The 22,121-nt window shown below is 37.5% G+C and overlaps 1 protein-coding gene across 1 annotated transcript in view; it reads left to right on the top strand.

The window, feature by feature from the left end:
- Positions 1-22,121, top strand: part of FBXL17 (F-box and leucine rich repeat protein 17) — a 500,142-nt gene that overhangs the window by 1,621 nt on the left and 476,400 nt on the right. Inside the window, 1 exon segment of the mRNA XM_030326099.1 lies at positions 18,893-19,015. Within this exon segment, the coding sequence (XP_030181959.1) occupies positions 18,893-19,015 (123 nt within the window).

The raw sequence follows: 22,121 nt of genomic DNA, 5'->3' as shown, positions 1-22,121 counted from the left end.
TAATAGTTTGGGTTTGTTACAACAATTCAGGATTCGTCTGTTATTCCCAGTGGTTTAGAAATTATTCGTAGACGTTCTGCGAAATATTTATCACTTGAAGCAATTTACATTTACTGGTAAAGATTTCGTCTATTAGTTTTTGACAGTATTCAAACCGTACTTTCCGACTCGGTAGCTAACTAGTTGAGGTCAGTTACGATGACCTTTAATTGAACATTTACTATGGTCAGGCAGTATGCCAGAGCTTTATATACATACCTCATTTAATCCTCCAATTAACGCTATGAAATATTAACCGCACTTTATACACGAAGACACTGATACTGCAAAATAGTAACTCAGGCAGAGGTGGTCTTTGCTTTGTGGAGCTTAGAGTCTAGCGAGGCTTGAAGAGCTTGACTTGTCCAAGGTCACACACACAAAGTAAGGGCACATCTGGGGGAATTTAGGCCTTTTGGACTTGAAAACCCTGTGATTTATTCTATGTTTTGTTGCATTCCTACATTTTAACCCTTATATAGAAGCATACAGTTTGCCAGAAAGTAGAGACAAATGTATTTTTCATGGGGGAATGGGTGAGTGGAGAAGAGGTGGGTGTCCTCTGGGAGACTACAGGACACTTTCAACTACTAAGTTAAATTTGCACTTTTGTTAATGCTAGTTGAGAAATTTAAGTGACAAAGTTAGTTTTAAGTTACTGCTAGCAAGTTTTTTCCTCATTTCTCAGCCCCTTCCTAGAACTTAATAAATATAAACCTTTTTCACTGTGGGTGATATTTAAGACTAAGATATTTAAGATACTTAGTCAAAAATAACCTAGATAAGAATTTGGCGACTTTTATTGTTACTGAAGTAACTGTCTTCAGTTACAGTGTTACTGCCACCAATATACTTTTCTGATTAGACCTTTTGAACATTTATAATCCTGTGTGTTAAGATTTGTTTTACTGTAATGTTCTTGTAACTGATACAGCAAAAGAATGGGAAAGCATAACCTGTTCTTGAGTCAAAATGTAATGATTTAACTCTTAAGGAGTTGTACTTGTTGGAGGAGTAATTGCCTCCTCTGTGTTGAGGGTGGGCATTTTAGGGCAGAGCGAACTTTCTTGAGTCCTTTTAAATCAGTAATGACAAAATATCAACAAATACTTGGTATAGAAGTTTGATTACTCTTGTTACTTGGTCAGTAAGACTGTTTAAAAGCAAACCAAAACAAAACCCAGGTACTTTCTACCCAAATCATAATTTCAGGAGGTAGAGAACATTTTAATTAAAAAAAAAGTACATGGTCTTATAATAAAGAAAATTTGTATAGAATAAATTTTGCTAGAATAGAATATCTACAAAAAACATTTTTTTCATATTTTTGTGTGGACTGTTGAGAACTTGGTGTAAGGGATATTTGAGAATTTTACCTACTGGATTTGCCTTAGACATGTTGGGTAGATTTCCTTGTTAATAGAAACGTGAATAAAGATTCTTCGTGTGGATCTCATGGTCTTAGTGGTATTCGGCACAAAGGAAGTTGGGACTGTTGGAGTATTGGAAATAGAGGTTTTTCAGTGTTTACTAATCCATTCCAACTTTTAGGGATAAGGCTTTTGGGAGCAGAGGCTCTGTCAACATATATTTTGTTTCTTGCTCTATCTCCTTCCCTAAGTGCAGTGGCTGGTGTGAAGTAGCTCTTAGTAAATATTTATCCACAAATGAATGGACAGGTGTTCAGGATGTCTAGGCTGATACTGTGGGTGACTGTGCCATGCCACTAAGCAGTCTCTAAGAAATGTTTATGTCCTGACTTGAGTTGTTTTGAGTCTCAATAAAAGCCATGTGATGGTGAAAAGGTTTTGGCTCTGTTTCTGGTAAGAACTGGAGGTGTTTGGCCTGGAGAAAAGAAGACTTTGGGAGCTATTACAATGTTTTATAGTACAAGAAGAATTGTTGGGTAGAGAAGTACAAATCCATCACCACTATTGGAAACATTCTTAGAAAGCATGCCCTTCTTCCCTAATAGTGGGTCAGTAGCCTTTATGATTGTGTTGCTGTATCTTTGTACCAGAAGTTACTGTAGTTGTAAAGGGGAGGTGGAGGAGGGAGAGTTTGGGAGAGAAATGTAAGGAAATGTGATTTAAAGGTTGCTTTTAAGGGATTGTTTCCAGGTAAAAGTTTCTCCAGACAAACAGAAAAGGAGAAACACTCAATTTTTTTTATGGTGCTTCATAGGGCAGATTTTTGGCTCAATATCAACAAGATTTTCTTTTTAAATTTTATTTTTATGTAACTTGCCTTAAAATAGTAACACAGGTAAGGCAAAAGTTTGCTTAGGTGCACCCCTACCCTCCCATCTAGTTTCCTATCCAGAGGTAACTGACCACTCTTACCAGTTTAGATTGTACTTCTGGAACTGCTTCTAGAACAGTAGCTTAAAGTACTTAACATGAAATCAGATTTAAAATTTAGTTTCTCAGTCACAATTGCCATACTGGACTATACAGATCAGAACATTTCATCATTGAAGAAAGACCTGTGTAAGCCTTCATAGGTGTTTTGTTTGTTTTGTTGTTGATAAATGGCACCAAATTGTGCATGCTCTGCTCTTTTTCTTTTTGTTAACAGTATGGTTTGGAAGTCTTTCTTTCCTAGTGAGCAGTGTATATGATTTCTTTTATTGTTTTCTTTTTTTTTTTTAAGTTTATTTTACTTACTTATTTTTTAAGATTTATTTATTTTGAGAAAGAGTATGAGCAGGGGAGGGAGAGGCCATCTCAAGCAGTGTTTAAGCTATTGGCACAGAGCCCGATGCTGGGCTCAAACTTAGAAACTGTGAGATTTTGACCTGAGTGGAAACCAAGAGTCGGATGCTTATCTGACTGAGCCACTCAGGTGCCCCTAAAGTTTAAGTAATCTCTACACCCAGCCTGAGGCTCAGATTCAAAACCCTGAGATCAACAGCCATATACTCCATTGACTGAGCCAGCCAGGTACCCTTTCATTATTTTTAACTGCTGCATAGTATTCCATACTGTTATACTGTATTTCTCTACTATTGAATGTTTCCAACTTATTGCCCCTGCAAACAATGTTAATACATGTTTTCTGTGCACATAGAGTCCTTTTTTTTTTTTTAAGGTAGCTTTCAAGAAGTGAAATTTTAGGATTGAAGAATGTATATATTTGGAATTAAAAAGTCCTTTCTAACAATAAGAACTGTGTGAAAATGTCCTGAAATAGTGAGCCTCACCGAAAATCATAATTACGTAATTTCAGAACAGAAAGGGGTCTTTGAGATCATCTGGTTACTCCCCACTTCTGCATGAAAAAACAGGCATGGAGAAGTGAAATGGCTTCCCCAAGACATTTTAGATAATGAAAGGCAGACACTGGGCTGAAACCCCTCTCACTGTGTCCAGGTCTAGAGAATTTTCAGTATTGTGAAAGAGGGTCTGAGTAATCTTCTTTCAGAGATTTTTATGAAAGAGATTCCTGAATTGGGGATGGCACGGAGGAGCTTACACCAGAAGACTGTAAGCTCTTATGAGTCAGAGGCTAATTTTATAATTGGGTCTGTAGGGTTGAATTGTGGCCTGTAAATATAAGCAATTTGAGAAGTAGGGAATGACTCTTGAAAGGTCAACTGTGGGAATAGCTTTTTGTTAGTACTTATGCCTGTTATAGTTGATATTTGGTTGATGGATTGCTTTGAATCAAATAAGGTAGCTTCAGTCTCTGGTACCTGTTGCCTTCAGAACTTAAAGCAATTCTGCCTTCTGATATCACAGTTATGTTTTTTTGTTTGTTTATTTGTTTGTTTTTCAAATAGGCTCCACACCCAATGTGGGGCTTGAACTGAGGACTTTGAGATCAAGAGTCAGATGCTTGGAGATCAAGAGTCAGATGGACTGAGTCAGCTAGGCACCCCCAACAATTAGATTTTTATATTGTGGAACCACTATGCAACAGTTTTACCAAATGATAGCTGTGAAATACTTTTCTTCAAGTAGTTACTATTTGAGGGACTGCGTATTTTGAGATCTATATTTAAGGCTTAGAGACTTTGTGTGCTTATATTTAGATATTTTGCTCTCTGTCAGCAGACCTGTTTCTTTACAAAGGAAATGAGGTGAGAGATCCAAAGTCTATTACCACCATTAGAAAACTGCCTCACCATGTACGCACCCCTGATAATGTGTCATTAGGTATTAAATCTTTGCTTTTACAGCTTTATTACCAACAGGTTGCTTTAGTGATCGAGGAAGAATTTTATAAGAGAAATGTGTTTTGGGGGAAGGCTTATGTACTTGCTATTTTTTTCCAGATATGAAAATAAGGATGAAAACAATGGAAATGGGAGTCAAACAAAAGAAGTAATATCACTTTTCAAAGCTTTGAATGTAGATTACTAGTGAGTAAGAGAAACTAAATTAATATGTAACATTTCATGAATGCTTGACTTAAGCCTTCAGTACCAGATTACCTCTAGAAGGTATGTCTCTGCAGTTCTATGGATGATTTTAGTCAGCTCTGAAATGGAATGTTGTGAGGAAGTCAGGTTCAAGATTTTTCTTTGCTGAAGAATGCCAGATAATCTTGATTAACTTAATCAGGCATAAAAGGTGAGATTTGTTTTCTTCTTATCTTGAGAAGTCTATAAATTTTGGTGCCTTGTGATGAGTAGCTGTTAAGATGATAACCCTGAGCCAAATTTTTCTGCTAACCCTGGAATACCAAGTCCTATAAATGATAGGGAATATGAGAAGGTAAGTGAAGGCATATTTGGAAGTATTTAATTTAGCATAATAATTTCCTAAAAATTGTTTAATTTTGGCTAAATATCTTATTTTATGCTTGTCCGGAGTCTTGCCCAAGTCTTGGCCAGTTTGGAGTCAAGTGGTGTGCTAAGTGCATCTACGTGGAGAAAGAAGCTAGAATAGTGTTGAGTGATGGTTACATGCATACATTTATATGTAAATTCTCTAGTTCTGTTCATATGAGAGGGCCTTAGAGCAGCAATACCCAGTAACAATGTATGCACTTAGCATCCATATCTTAGCTTCTAAAAAACATTCTCTACTAAAAGGAATCTGTGCTCTTGGAGAAATGGCTGATTACAGAGCTGATACGAAGAAAGTACAAGATGAGCCTAGAACATTTTGTGCCAGAACACAATGAAGAGCTCAAAGGATAATAGATATGTGTCAGAAGGACACATCGTTTCATAGTATTTCCTTCCAAAATACTTAAAAAGAAAAGTTTTGTATTTTATTGAATTCTGTGACTGACTTTAGAACTCATTCTTGTGTAAATTTCGTAATACTTTGCTATAGAGTAGCACTCTGTAGTAATAGTTGGGATTTTGTAAGTTTGCTGTGCCTTAAATTTTAATCACTAAATTGTGAGAAATTATTTTAAATTATAGATTAGAAAATAGTTTTCGAGTCTGTGACTTCTGTGTGGCTATGTAGTTAGAAAAGTACCAGAAATGTTTTGTGCCTCTGTGTTTCCAAATGGTGCTTTATTCAAGAGACTGCTTAATAAATGTTGCTTTCAAGCTTTTGGCAGGTAATGCAAGTAGAACATGTAAGAGGCAAGGTACGATACACATGGCAAAAAAAAAAGGAAAAGACCAGAAAAGTTGAATATGGTTGAAATGGTTCATGTTGAGAAGATTACAACGAGGGAATCTATCTGAATCTTTAGAATATTACCTGCTTTGTTTCTGACTATAACATGTGATTGTTGTGTGTATGTGTGTATGTTTTCTCAATAGGAATCAAAGGTTCTGGGAAGAAAAATGATGGAATGATAGAAATACAGAGCTCATGGACTGTTAAAAAAAAAACACAGCTATATGATATTTAATTTACCCAATTTAAGTATATACACTTTGAGTTTAGGAAGTATGTAGAGTTGTACAACCATCATTATAATTGAGTTTTATAACACCTCAAATAGTTCCCTTGCTGCTTTGCGGTCAATTTTTGCTCATAAGGGGTATGAGCAACTAGGGAGCTCAGGCAACCACTGATCTGCTTTCTGCCTATATAGTTTCCCTTTTCTAGAAATTTCATGTAAATAGCATCATACACTATGTAGTCAAGAATATTGTCTTGTATCTTTAATATCGCTGTCTCTCTCATGACACCTAGCGTAGTCCCTGCCACAAAAGGACCCCATATAAAATAGCTGCACAGATTTACTTCTTTTCAGGTATTTAAAAAAAAAAATTTTTAATGTTTATTTTTGAGAGGGAGAGAGGGAGACAGAGCATGAGTGGGGGACAAAGGCAGAGAGAGAGGGAGACACAGATTCTGAAGCAGGGTCCAGACTCTGAGCTGTCAGCACAGAGCCTGATACAGGCCTTGAACTCACAAACCACAAGATCATGACCTAAGCCGAAGTCGGATGCTTAATTGACTGAGCTACCCAGGCGCCCCAGTCTTTTCAAGTATTTCTATAACTTGCATGCTACCTGCCTAGTCATAAACTTTTGCAGTAATATTTGATAGCAGATAAGACCTCTTTATCAAGAAATAAAATGGCCAAGTGTAAGTGTTGGCTTGGTTGATTTTCAAGTACTCTAAGGTTCTGTGGGGTAGGTATGACCAAGTGCTAAGCAACAGTGCATTCTCTTGAAGTTTCTTCAGTGTGAAGTCTTTGAAATCTTATACTGATGCCCTGCTTAAAAACAGAATCTTTTTTCTTTTTTTAAAATTTTAATGTTTATTTATTTTAGGGGGGGAGGGGGAGAAGGAGGGGCAGAAAAAGAGAGGGAGACACAAAATCTGAAGCTGGCTCCAGGCTCTGAGCTGTCAGCACAGAGCCTCACCCAGGGCTCAAACTCACCAACTGGGAGATCATGACCTGAGCTGAAGTCAGATGCTTAACCAACTAAGCCACACAGGTGCCCCTAAAAATAGAATCTTTTAAAGATTAGAAATATTTGGCTATCACCTTGTGGTGATTAGTTCAGATTATATCTGTAATATGACTTGTACCTTTTCTGGTAATTCATATTTAAAAAAAATTTTTTTTTAAAGTTTGTTTATTTTTGGGACAGAGAGAGACAGAGCATGAATGGGGGAGGGTCAGAGAGAGAAGGAGACACAGAATGTGAAACAGGCTCCAGGCTCCGAGCTGTCAGCACAGAGCCCGATGCGGGGCTCCAACTCACGGACCGCGAGATCATGACCTGAGCCGAAGTCGGACGCTCAACCGACTGAGCCACCCAGGCGCCCCTGGTAATTCATATTTTAGTTGTGTTTTCCAGATTCACCACTAAAGATCAAGAATATTGTTTTCAATCCAGGTCCTGTTTAGAAGTCACTGCTATTTTCTAGTAGCCATTCCCCTCGTATTCTTTTTAGTAACGGAATCTACCATGTTCTAGTGGCACATAATCACCTAATTAGAAACTGTTTCTCAGCCTTTCTTCTACATAGGTGTAGCTATGTGATTAAATGTTAGGTGATAAGATGTAAATGGAAGTATTGTTCACTTTTATGGTATTCTTAGTCATACCATAAAAGTAGCTGTTTGTCTTTTGCTTCTTCCGTTTTTCAGGGCTAGACCACCTGGATTATAAGAGTAAGCCATTTTCCACTCTGTAGATGAGGGCAGTGAGGGAAGAGCAACAAGGTACAAGATGATGGATCCCTGGATCTTCTACATCCTTAGAATACCTACACCTCCTTAGTTTGGATTTCTGTTATGTTCAAGCTATTGCTAACAGGCCTGTGGTAAAGTAAGCAATTTCCTGGCTTGTGGCAAGTAACATCCAAGTTTTTTTTCCAATGTTATTTTTTCCCTTTGTAGTTTCCTTTATTCAACAAAAATGTTTCTGGTCAGTCCTTTACTGACCTGTGGTCTCTTTATTCAAAGCAACCTTTGGGGGCACCTGGGTGGCTCAGTCGGTTGAGTGTCCGACTTCGGCTCAGGTCATGATCTCTCACTCTGTGAGTTCGGGCCCCGCGTTGGGCTCTGTGCTGAGAGCCTGGAGCCTGCTTCAGATTCTGGGTCTATCTCTCTGCCCCTCCCCCCACTCATGCTGTCTCTCTCTCTCTCTCTCTCTCTCTCTCTGTGTCAAAAATAAATAAACATTAAAAAAATTTTTTAAAAACAACCTTCGAAATACTCTTTCTTTTAAGTCTTAAATTATCCAAAGATAATTTGGAAATGCCTTTGACTATATAATCTTAAAGCCAATGAATGCATCTCATGTCTTAATGTCTCCAGCAGAAACCTGGGTACATACACACAAATGTTGGTTAAATGAGTTAAGATAATTTGGGAGAGAGGTAGTTACTTTTTCAGGAGTTAAGATATGGGAGAGAGAGCATTTTAATGACAAGAACAGGAAAATTTTTATTTTAATTACCTATTTTTATGTAACAGATTATCCCACTGCTTAGCAGTTTAAAACCACAAACATTTATTATTTCATATTTTCTGTGGGATAATAATCCCTGTGAGATTGAGATGGGTCCCTTTGGTCAAGGGTCTCTTATGAGGCTGTAATCAAGGTGTTGGCTGGATCTGCTCAACTGCGGCTCCAGAATTCCTGTCCAAGCTTATTTGTGAAATTCTTGGCAGGCCTCAGGTCCGCATTGGCTGTTGGCTAGATGCTTAAGTTCCTTGCCATGCCCTATGGCTTCTCCATAGAGATAATAGCAACATGGCAGCCCACTTCTTCCAGAGCAACAGATCCTAGAACACCCAAAAATGGAAGCATTTTTTTAACTTCATCTTGGAAGTAACATCCTGTCACTTCTGCCATACTCTGTTCGTTATAAGTGAGTCATTAAATCCAGCTCACACTCAAGGAGAGGATTACACAAGTGTAAATATCAGGAGGTGAGCTCATTGGGGACCATTGTGCAGGTTGCCTACCACAAACAATATGCAAAGATCTATTAAGTATGCGTTGGCATATCAGCTTAGTGTTTTTACTTTTTTACTCATACCCATCTTTCCTAGTACTGGTTTTATCTACACTTCACCTGCTTATTAAATTTCCTTTCAGCTGGATAACTAAGACTCATGTAGCTCCACCTAGATTTAGTCAATTATCTGTGGATTAGAACAATCATCTCACTTTTACAAAAGAGAAAACTAATGTTCAAGGAAGGTACAAACCAAATTCAGACATATTTATTTTGTAAACTTTATTTTGAGAGAGAGCATGCAGGGAGTGGGGGTGTGGGCAGGCCGATGCGGGGCAGGGGAGCGTTGAATGAGTGAGTGAGTGAGAGAGAGAGAGAGAGAGAGAGGAAGAAAGAGAAGGGAAGTGAGAGAGGATCCCAGGCAGGCTCTGCACTGGTCAGCACAGAGCCTGATACGGGGCTTGAACTCACAAACTGGAACTGTGAGATCATGACCTGAACTGAAATCAAGAATCAGATACTTAACAGACTGAAACACCCAGGCACCCCCAAAGTCAGATGTAATTTAAACAAGGTGCTTTTTGGTTCCACTGACCATGTTCCACATATCTTCTACTTGTTAAGGGACAAATTAGCCCTTTAAAACCACATAAGTCCTTTAACCTTAAACAAATGATCTACTTTCCCAGAATCTTTATTTCTCATTTTATAAAATGGGGAAGGTGAGCATAAAAAACATCCACAAGAGAGGGACTTCCAGCTATGGCTGCATGAAGAGTTTGGTGACTGCTCTCCACAAAAATAAAGTAAAACTAGGTAAAATTGTCTGAAACTATTTGGGCTATGGAAATTTGGCAGGCAAAAATCAGAAGCACTTATTTTTAGGAAAAACAGCTGAGCTTTTAAGAACGGTTTGATATCTACAGCATTCTTGCATGAAGACCCCTACTGTGTGCCCCACCTCTCCCCAGTTTCTGTGGCAAGAATGAAAGTTTGGGAAACCAGCGCCCCTGCTGTTTGTGGCAGCAAGTGAAAACATGTAGTTGGTCAACTTAAAGTCATGAACTTGAGGGAAACAGGGAAAACTCACATTAGTTGCAAGTGGTGAGATTGTGGTGCTAATTGGGATGCGTGGGGGACCAGCCAGGTTTTTAACAGGCAGACCTGGAGTTGAGATACCATAAAGGGATAAGTTCTCCATGTATCCCTGGTGAAACTATCACATGTGCTGGGGACACCTGAAAAGTGTCTAGCAGAAAGCAGGGGCCAAGGCAAACTTGAGAACTGGCCAAGGCTTGAATGTGCTCGTCCCATCCCACACACAGATTGAAGAGCAGGTTTGAAATGTGTGAGCATACTTTGCCCAGATAACTAGCTGAAAACTAAGCTATGCAGATAAGGGTAACCTCCTTAGGAAGCCATAGGTGAAAAAAAAAAAAAAAAAAAAAGATAAGTATTAAAACCTGAGCAGAGACGTTGACACTGCAGGAGACATAGATCCCACTCTTTAAGGCCAGGGAAATTAAAAAATTCTGGGGGTGACTGGCAGGCTCAGTCATTAGAACATATGACTTGATTTCAGGGTTGTGATTTCAAGTCCCTTTTTGGGTGTAGAGGTTACTTTAACATAAAATCTTTCAAAAAATTCTGAAAAATTCCAGAGTTGGTATATTTTTGATAATAGTTATCTAAAATGTCTTGTTTTTAACAAAAAGCCAGGAGACATGTCAAGAGACAGAAAAACGTGACCTATACTGAGAGAAAAAGAGTGCAGTTAATAGAAATACCTGAGTGGACTCAAATATTAGACTTAAAGATAAAAACTTCAAAATGCTATTATAAACATGTTAAAAGAATAGAAGGAAACATTTCAAATGAGAGCAGAATATGGATACTGACCCGACAAATGGTGACTCTCAATAGAAGGAAATGGATCTATAAAAAGTATTTTATTTTTTTAGTAGTATAAATGGAAATGTTTTCATTTTTGAATTATTCATTGGTAATATGTGGAAATACTTTGCTTATTAGCTCTAAATTATTTGTGTGTTCTTTAGGATTTTTTAAATATATAAGATCATGATATCTGTGACTAGAGAACACCTTAGTTCTTCCTTTCCGGATGCCTTTCATTTCTTTTTCGTGCATAGTTGCCCAGGCCAGAATCTCTGGTACAATGGAGCAGCAGACAGCCTTGTCCTTGTTCTTTATCTCAGGAAAAAACCTTTCATCTTTCAGCATTAAGTATAATGTTAGCTGTAGGTTTTTAATAGATGTGCCATCTATCAAGTTAAGGAAGATTCCTTTTATTATAGTTTTTATGAGTATTTTTATCAAGAGGGGTATTGGATTTTGTCCAGTGCTTTTGTGTATCTGTTGTCTGTTGAGATGGTCATTAAAAAACCCCCTTCATTACATCTAAAACGGTGAGAGGAAAATTGCACTGTATCTAAACGGAACAATATTTTCAAAGGATCCATAGCTTCAAAAATAATGGATTTTAGAGGATATTGGACCACATCTTTACAGTGATGAGTGGGAAAAAAAAAAAAAACACAAAAGCCCTAAACTATCAACCCAGAATTCTATATACAATCAACAATTGTCTCAGGAAAAAAGAAACAATGATATTATATCATGAATAAAACCTGAGAAAATGTTCATTCAACTCATTTGAGCTGCAAGAAATTCTAAAAGATGTATTTAGTTTGAAAAGCAATGAAACAAATGGAGACTTGTATATTCAAAAAGGAATGCAAACCCTCAAAAATGCTATTGTGTCTGCCTTCTTGATCTAGGGGAGGAGGTTAGAATTCATAGGTATTAAAAATAAAAATTTATACAGAAAACCCCCCTTCATTTCAGTAATATGGTTCATTAAGTGGATTTATTTTTACAATTTGGATCACTTTGCATTTTCTGTGATAAATCCTACTTGGCCATGGTATATAATACTTTTAATATGTACTGTATAAGTGTGCTGATATTTTGTTGAAGATTTTTGCATCTGTTTTCATAGAAGACATTGTCCTGTAGTTTTTTTCGTGATGTCTTTGTTTGGCTTTGGTATCTGACTCCATAGAATGAGTTAGGAAATGTTCCCTCATCCTCCAATTTGGGAAGAATTTAAGGATTAGTATTAGTTCTTCTTCAGATGTATCACTAATTATGCCCTCTGTTCCTTGGCATTTCTTTGTTGGAAGTTTTTTGATTACTGATTTAATATTTTTACTTTGTATTCAGATTTTCCTCTTTCTTTCTTGAGTCAGTTTATTATTATTTTTTTTTTTTGAGTTTGTATGCTTCTAGGAATTTGTCCATTCATCTAGGTTGTTTAGTTGCCATAGGATTCTATAATTCTGTTTCTGCAAGGTTGGCAATGATGTCTATTTTTTTTTAATGGTTATTTTGAGAGAGAACGAGAGTGTGCATGCATTAGTAGGGGAGGGGCAAAGAGAGAGAGGGACAGAGAATCTGAAGTGGGTTCCATGCTGATATCAGACAGCCTAATGCAGGGCTCGAACTCAAGAATCTCGAGATCATGACTTGAGCCCAAGCCAGATGCTAACTGACTGAGCCATCCAGGTACCCCGATATCTCTATTTTCATTCATATTTTTAGTAATTTGAGTGTTCTCTCTTTTTATCTGCTGAAGGCTTGTTAATTTTGTTGATATTTCCAAAGGGACTTATGTTTTCTTTGTTTCTATTTTTCTAGTCTATATTTCATTTACATTTGCTCTGATTTTTATTTTCTTCCTTCTCCTTGGCCTATATTTAGTTTTCTTCTCCTTTTGTAGTTCTGTAAGGTGGAAGGTTAGGTAGGTTATTGGTTTGAGATCTTTATTTCTTTTTAATACAGTTATTTACAGTTATATTCCATAAATTGTGGGATGTTGGGAGCACATGCTGGCTCAGTCGGTAGAGCATGAACCTCTTCATCTCAGGGTTGTAAGTTCCAGTCCTATGTTGGGTGGGATAGATTACTTAAAAGTAAAATCTTTAGGGGTGCCTGAGTAGCTCATTAGGGTGAGTGTCCAACCTTGATTCCGGCTGAGGTTGTGATCTTGTAGTTTGTGAGATTGAGTCCCATGTCGAGTGTGTGGAGCCTGCTTGGATTCTCTCTCTTTCTTTTCTCTCTCCTTTCCCCTATATGCTCTCTGTTTCTCTCAAAATAAGTAAACGTTAAAAAAAAATCTAAGAAAAAATAAATTTGGGATATTGTGTTTTTGTTTCATTGATCTTAAGTACTTTTTACTTTTCCGTGTGATTTTTAAATTGTTTCAAATGTGTTGTTTAATTTCCACATATTTCTATATTTCCTTTTGTTACTAATTTCTAATGTCATTCGTGTGGTCGGAAAAGATATTTTGTGTGATTTCAGTCTTTTAAAATTTATTGAGATTTGATTTGTGGCTAACATATGGCTTATCTATGTGCACTTGAGAAGAAAGTGTATTCTGCTGTTGTTGGGTGGAGTGCTGTATAAATATATCTGTTAGGCCTAGTTGGTTTAAGCGTTAACATTTTCAGTTTCCTCATTTATCTTGTGTCTGGTTGTTTTATCTGTTATTAAAATGGGGGTTTGGGGCGCCTGGGTGGCGCAGTCGGTTAAGCGTCCAACTTCAGCCAGGTCACGATCTTGCGGTCCATGAGTTCGAGCCCCGCGTCAGGCTCTGGGCTGATGGCTCAGAGCCTGGAGCCTGTTTCCGATTCTGTGTCTCCCTCTCTCTCTGCCCCTCCCCCGTTCATGCTCTGTCTCTCTCTGTCCCAAAATAAATAAACATGTTAAAAAAAAAAAAATGGGGTTTGGTGTTTCTCTTGTAGAACTATTTTTCCCTTCAACTCTTCATCAGTTTTTGATTGATCTATTTTGGACTTCTGTTACATGTACATATTTAATTGTTATATCGTTTTAGTGGATTAACCTTTTATCATTCTGTAATTTTTTTGGTCTCGTAACAATTTTTGTCTTAAAGTCTATTTTGTCTGACATTAATGGGGACACTGCAGTTCTCTTTTGGTTACTATTTGAATAGAATACGTTTTTCCATCTTTTTAATCCATTTATGTCCTGGGGTCTAAAGTCAGTCTCTTATAGACAGTATGTATTTTATCGTCTTTATTGTTATTATTATTCTTTAATATTTTAATGTTTATTTTTGAGATAGAAACACAGGGAAACAGGGGAGGGGCAGAGAGAATGAGACACAGAATCTGAAGCAGGTCCAGGCTCTGAGCTGTTAGCACAGAGCACAAAATGGGACTCAAACCCATGAATGGTGAGATCATGACCTGAGTTGAAGTTGGATGTTCAACCAACTTAGCCACCTGGGCACCCCTTGAGCATCTTTATGTTCCATTCTTTCATTCTCTGTTTTCTGAATTGGAGAGTTTAATTGTTTTTATATTTGATGTAATTACTGATAAGGAAAGATTTCTGCATTTTTCTTGTTTTCTGTCTTATAACTTTTTGTTCATCAATTTCTCCATTGTCCTTTTTATGAAATATTTAAGTGTACTATTTTGATTCCCTTCTCTTTGTTTCTATGTACTGTATATTTAGTTAGTTCCTTATATTTGCTCTGGTGGATATAAGCATTCATAATTTATAACAACCTAGTTTTGAATTAATACTGTTTTGGTTGGTCTTGAGCCTGTCTATGGTAGTACATTATGTCAGAAATGTCTGCAGTGTTCACTCAGGCACCATTACTCATGGCATACTCCACAGACATTTCACCAACCAGGGCCCCCGTTTATTGCTGGGCCAGCTCTGCTGGTTCTTATTATGATATATAGCATGCCCAGGACCATGTAGCCAGGTTGAGAGCAGAGAGAAAGAGAAAGCAGACTTGGGGCTCAGCCTTTATTAGGGTCACAGTTGTGGAGTGTCTAGGGTTTTGCTCATTCACTCTATTGGCTAATTTAAAGCAGAAAGGCAGGAATTAGGGCCTGAGGAAGGAGAAATAGGGTCACTCATGTAGTCAGTTATTTAGGTTACCTGGGGTTTTCTGACAAGAACTTCACAGATGGGGCAGCCTCATTGCTTATGTGGTGGTTTTTCTAGTAGCTGTGTCATACAGCTGGCAATATGTTATTCAAGATAAATGTTTTTGAAATGGATATCATGGCGATCAAAAGCTTAATGTAGACCCACTACAATAAAAAATCTTACTGTCACCAAACTATGGAAAGAGCTCAAATGTCCACTGATGAATGGATAAAGAAGATGTGGTATATAATACACAATGGATTATTACTGAGCCATCAAAAGAATGAAATCTTGGCATTTGCAACAATGTATGGAGCTGGAGTATATTATGCTAAGTGAAATAAGTCAAAGGAAGACAAATATCATAGGATTTCACTCATGTGGAATTTAACAAACAAAACATGAACTTATGAGAAGGGGGAGAAGAGAGAGAAACGATAAAAGACTGTTAACTATAGAGAACAAACTGAGGGTTGATGGAACTTGGTGGGGGATGGACTAAATGGGTGATGGGCGTTAAGGAGGGCTCTTGTATTGAGCACTGGGTATTATATGTAAGTGATGAATCATTAAATTCTTTCTGAAACCATATTACACTGTATGTTAACTGAATAGAATTACAAATTTGAAAAAAACCTTATTGTTAGACACTTAACCTACAAATATAAATACCATGGTTTCAATGATATATAAAAACTTGTTTCTATATTATGTACTTCCTGTCATATATTTTTATGTGTTTTGTGCCCAGCAACATAGATTTATAATTATTATTTTACATATATTTTTTTAATTTTTTTATTTTTGTGAGAGAGAGAGAGAGAGAGAGAGAGTATGAGTGAGTGAGGGGCAGAGAGAGAGGGGGAGAGAGAGAGAGAAGAAGAGAGAGAGGAGAGAGAGCGAGAGAGAGAGAGAGAGAGCGACACTACCCATGAGGGGCAGAGAGAGAGAGAATCCCAAAGTGAGGCTCGAGCTCATGAGCCAGGAGATCGTGACCTGAGCCAAAGTGGAATGCTTACCCGACTGAGCCACCCAGACGCCCTTGTAGTTTTCTTCTCAATCATGTACAAAATAAAAGGGGTACAAGTCCAAAATACATTAGTTATAAATTTTATATTTACCTACATAAACACCTATCTTTACTGTTTTTTTTTTTTTTAACGTTATTCATTTTTGAGACAGAGACAGAGCATGAATGGGGGAAGGTCAGAGAAGAGAGGGAGACACAGAATCTGAAAAGGCTCCAGGCTCTGAGCAGTCAGCACAGAGCCCGACGCGGGGGCTCGAATTCACGGACCGCGAGATCATGACCTGAGCCGAAGTCAGACGCCCAACTGACTGAGCCACCCAGGACGCCCCACTGTTGTTTTTTATTTCTGCATGTGATTCAAGCTGCTGGCTTATGCTCTTTCATTTAAGTCTGAAGAGCTCCTCTAGCATTTCTTACACTCAGGTTTACTAGGACATACTCCCTCAGTTTTTATTTATCTGGAAATATTTTTTTAATATATTTTTTTAAACATTTATTTTTGAGAGGCAGAGAGAGACAAGAGAATGAAGCAGGGAAGGGGCAGCAGACAGAGGGAGACACAAACCTGAAGCAGGCTCCAGGCTCTGAGCTGTCAGCACAGAGCCTGATGCGGGGCTCGAACCCATGAACTATCAGATCATGACCTGAGCCGAAGTCAGTTGCTGAGTCACCCAGGTGCCCATCTGGGAATATTTTAATTTCTCCATTAGTTTTGAAGAATAGTTTTGCCAGATATACAGAGTTCTGCTTAACAGTTTTCCTTTCAGCACTTTAAATATGTCATCCCCTTGCATTGTGGCAAAAAAAGGGTAGTGAGGATTTCCTTGCACACTCTTTGGTCCACAGAGTTCTCTTTGCTGGTTCTACTGGCCAGAAAATGGTTTTACTTTCAGAGTTTTAGGTGTCTACACAGCTGCCACATTGCAGCTCTGTGACTTAGGCTGTATTGGGACATGGCCAACAGAGAGAGAAAAGAAAAGGGACAGGAAAGAAACCCAAAATGAAGGTTCTCACATTTTCTGTCTCACATTCTGTCCAGAAAGATGGTTTTATCTCTGTAGTTTAGTTGTGTCTTATGTACAATTCTGCACAGGGGCCATCCTATTCCATGATGGGAGAAAAACAAAAAACTCAGTAAACTCATTCCTATTACTGACTATTCTTTAAGTTTTGGCTCACTTCCCCAATCCTCTGTTACTAACATTTATTTATTTGTTTGATGTTTATTTTGAGAGCATGAGTTTGAGTCTAATGTTTATTGAGAGAGCATGGGGGAGGGGCAGAGAGAGGGGGAGAGAATTCCAAGCAGTCTCTGTGATATCAGTGCAGAGTTGGATTCAGGGCCCAGTTCTCCTAACTGTGATATATGGACCCAGCTGAAATCAAAAGTCAGATGCTTAACCATCTGAGCCATCAGGCACCCAACCTTTTATTTATTTTTAATGTTTAAAAACTTTTAAAAAGATTTTATTTTTATCTCTATGCCTCCTGTGGGGTTCAAACTCACATCCCCAAGATCAAGAGTTGTGAGCTCTACTGACTGAGCCAGCCAGGTGCCCCTATTTACTAACCTTTGGAGTCCTGAGTAATTGCTTTTAGTATGTTGTCCATAGGTTTTAGTTGTCATGAGTGGGCAGTGAGAGACTGTAGTGGGCTTAAACGTCATCTTTTGCTGGTGATTCTTACCACATTTTTATTTCTCAGTAGACCCTTGGAAAAAGAATGGTAGTTGTGAAGAGAAGGTAGTTATTTTCCCCAGGCTTAAGATTTAAATATAGTAGAGATTCTAGCTGAGATGTCTACAACTTTTTGCCTGCCCAGAGGCTTACCCACTTTAGGTCATAGTAATGATAGGAATCATTTATATACTATTTACTCTGTTCCAGATACTGTTTCCAAAACTTTAAACTCCTTTAGTCCTCACAATAACTCTATCAGGTCAATACTATATTATCCCCTTTATTTACTCATTGTTATTACTTTTAATGTTTATTTTGAGAGAGAATGAGAGCAGGGGAGGGGCAGAAGAGAGGGGGACAGAGGATCTGAAGGGGGCTCCATGCTGACAGCAGAGAGCCCAATGTGGGGCTCAGAATCATGAATGGTGAGATCATGACCTGAGATGAGGTCAGCCACCCAGGCAATCCCTATTATCCCCCATTTTAAAGATAAATTGAGGTACAGAGAGAGTAAGTAATTTGTCCAAGGGTGCATGGATAATAAATGGTGGAGCCATGATTTAAACCCAGCATAAGACAATTTAGTGTTAGAGCACATGTTCTGGTTAAAATTTTTACTTAGTGTTATGGAAATTACCATATACAAAACCAAAGTAGAAAATACTGTAATGAACCCGCCCTCCACCGTGTATCGTCACCAGTTTATTAGTTTTCAGTATTCTGCCTTCTTGTTTTATTTTTCACTAACTTTTTTTGTTTTTGATAAGGTATCTGAAAGCAAATTCTAGATATCATTTTATTTATAAACACTGAAGTATATATCTAAATGCATAATACTTTTATAAACGTAACCACAGTATGAATATAACTACAATATAATCAAAGCTTAAAAAGTGAATAATAATTTTCTGATTTCTAATATCTTGTGTTCAGTTTTTATCTGATTGTCTCAGAAGAACCTTCTTATAGTTGGTTCAGTTCAGGATCCCAATATGGTCCACACATTGTATTTATAGATACATACCTTAATTGTAAAAATTTTAATACTGGCCAAACACACATTTTCTCTCTCTAGAGAGAAATCCCCCTGCTCTCACACCCACTCTTTTTACATAGAAGGTAATGTTAACACACATTCTTAACTCTCATACCCTCTTAGGCTGTCCCTAATGATGACTTTTCTAATAATGGCCACTTGTATTCAAGATGGTTTTCTGTTTTAAAAGTTAATTTTTTCTAATTAACAAAAACCTGTTCCTGTGCTTTTGAAGTATTTAGCACATATTATATGGTTCCTTTTTTATTTACAGATATTTTCCAATTTATCCCTGGATGAGCGTTGCCTTTCTGCCTCGTTGGTTTGCAAGTACTGGCGTGACCTTTGTTTAGATTTCCAGTTTTGGAAGCAGCTGGATCTTAGTAGTCGTCAGCAGGTATGGAATCTAATTCTAGAAAACACCTTGGCCTACTCAACAAATATCTTTATTTCTCTTCAGAAATCATTTTCTTTCATGTTGGAGTTTTTTCAAGATAGTTCGAATGACTGTAACTTATAATTCCATGCTTCAGTAATTTTTTTGTGTGAATTTATGTTATAGCTAGGTTCTTGTGGTGAAGAAGATATTTAATGTGGATTGGTAATTTTGGGTTGCTTCTTAATCCTTTTGTCTAAGTTCTCTTTGTCTTCTCCCTTTTTTCATTACGTTTAAAGAAAGTTATTAAGCTTTCCCCCCCTTTTTGTGGGAATTATATCATGAATTTTAGTTTAGTAGTAGAACATGATGGCATATGTTTATATAGTACTGCTGATATGCCATGTACTGTTCTCTGGGCTTTACACATACTAAAGCATTTTGAATCTTGTAACAACGTTTTGAGTTGATACTATTATTATACCTTTTAATGTGTTATTATTATACTATTATTATAGTATCTTTACACTGTTGTTATAGGTGAATAGTATAAGAATTTTTTAAAAATTTTTTTTGTTAAAGATTTTAGTTTATTTTGAGTGAGAGAGTGAGAGTGTGTGTGTGTGTGAGAGAGAGAGAGAGATCGGGGCAGGGGCAGAGAGCGAGGAAGAGAGAGAATCCCAAGCAGGCTCTGCACTGTCAGTGCAGAACTCCATGTGGGGCTCAATCCTATGAACCGTGAGATCATGACCTGAGCTGAAACAGAGTCAGACACTTAACTGACTGACCCACCCAGGTGCCCCAATAGTTTAAGCATTCTCACACTACTGTTATAGATGAATAAATAGAAGCAAAATGGTCTAAGATATCTTGTTTTTATTTTCCTTTTGATTAATTTTCTAATCTTCCCTATTGCCTGGCTGCCCAATGTGTTCATATGGTGGCATAAGTTAGGAAAAAGGTGGAGTTAATAGTGCTTATTGCATACAATTTGTTGGACTTGTGTTTTTTTCTTTTGGACTTGGACTTGATTGTTAGAACTTCTTTTGGACTGATTGTTAGAACTTTGCATTGAAATGCATAAAAATATTCAATAAGAATAGGATTTTATTGGAGTAGTGACCTGTTCTAAATCCATGATACTGTTGGGTACTGGTGTGCTGCCACATGTTTAACAACTCCTTTCAAAAACAAACAAATAGAAAGCTGTGATTTGTAATATTTGCTAGTTTTTTGTGGTGCATATGCTCCCACGATGGCCTATTTCAGGCTACGGATGTGATATCACTGAATGCGGTGATGTCCCTGATTTGGAAAGAGGTACACATTGCAGGCTCTTGTGAGTTGGTACAAGCCAACTGCATGCAGCATACCACTAGTAGTTTACGTGGGGGGTGTGTGTGTGTATCACTCGTTCACTTTAAACAAAATAAGCAAATCCTGGACATTTATGTGTAAGTTTCTTTTTGTTTTTCTGCCTCATTGGTTAGAAGCTGAAATAATTACAGAGTTAGTCATTTCCCTGCCTGGGTCCATGAAATTTGTGTCCAGGGAGAATAGTGAGTATTTAGTTATTGTGGCTGGTAGAGTGGAAAGAAGTAATGTGAAATAATCCATTGGCTCTTTAGTACTCTTGGATATCTGAGCTGTTTGTTACAAACTCAGGCTAAGAATAGCTTTACCCTTCTATTGGTAGTTATGTCTGGAGATGAAAAAAGAAGAAAAGATAAAAGGAGAGCTATGTCCAGGTTTTAACTTTGAAGGTAACTGTCTGTATTTATGCTTTTTCCAGGGAGCATAAAGGTAGTTTCAGCCTTGTCTCTTACTTTTAGTGCTCCTCAGCACTGCAGTTCTTTACTTCTGTTCTAAATTTCGTCATGTGCATCTTCTTTGACCATTATTTGTACTCAAGGAACTTGAATAATATTAACCCTCTTTTTCTTTTTTCTTTATGTTTACTTACTTATTTTTTTATTGAAGTATACTTTACAGGTGTACAACATAGTGATTTGACAACTCTATACGTAATGCTGTGCTCATCCCAAGTGTAGCTGCCATCTCTCACTGTACAAGGCTATTACCACACCATTCACTATACTCCCTATGCTGTACCTTTCATCCCTGTGACTTATTCCATGATTGGGTATAGAATATGTACAGGTTGATTTTTTAAAAATTATGTTTAAATTCAGACGGCCATGTGAGTTTTTTACCACATGAATTCTAAGGTTACTCATACTTAGCTTTGAGGTATTTTTTTTATATAAATTAAAACAAATTTTGTTTAACATTTTTTAATTTATTTTTTTGAGAGACAGAGACAGAGTGCGAGCAGGGGAGGGGCAGAGAGAGAGGGAGACACAGAATCTGAAGCAGGTTCAGTCTGAGCTGTCAACACAGAGCCTGATATGGGGCCTGAACCCATGAACCCTGAGATTATGATCTGAGTTGAGTTGGACACTTAAAGCACCTCTAGCTAAAATATCTAAAAGGTATTGATATGGACATTTGTATGTAATCTTGGATTGTTCATAAACAAATGATGTGTTTTATATATATATATATATATATATATATATATATATATATGTATATGTATATGAGGTAGTATTCTGATAGAAGTAGTAAAGGGATACCTGTTTGGCTTGGTGTCCTACTTCAGCTCACGTCATGATTCTACATCTGTGAGTTCTAGCCCTGTGTTAGGCTCTGTGCTGATACTCACAGCCTGGAGCCTTCTTCAGATTCTATGTCTACCTGTCTCTCTGCCCCTCCCTCACTCATGCTATGTCTCTTGTTGTGTCTCAAAAATGAATAAACGTTAATTTTTTTTTTTTTTTTAAAAGGGCACCTGGATGTCTCAGTTGGTTAAGTGGTGACTTCAGCTCAGGTCATGATCTCGCCATTCCCCAAGTTCGAGTCCCACATCGGTCCCTATGATAACAGTTCAGAGCCTGGAGCCTGTTTCAGAGTCTGTCTTCCTCTCTCTCTGCCCTTTCCCCACTTGTACTCTGTGTGTCTCTTTCTCTCTCTCTCTTACAAAAATAAATGTATATTAAAAAATAAAAAATAAATTTAAATAAAAAGTAGTAAAACAATTAAAATTTATATTTTGTGATAGGGATCA

The sequence above is a fragment of the Lynx canadensis genome, chromosome A1, assembly GCF_007474595.2.
Source record: "Lynx canadensis isolate LIC74 chromosome A1, mLynCan4.pri.v2, whole genome shotgun sequence".
In the NCBI taxonomy this organism is placed as follows: domain Eukaryota; kingdom Metazoa; phylum Chordata; class Mammalia; order Carnivora; family Felidae; genus Lynx; species Lynx canadensis.
Note: the sequence above shows the minus strand (reverse complement) of the source record. Positions and strands in the feature narration are given on the sequence as shown.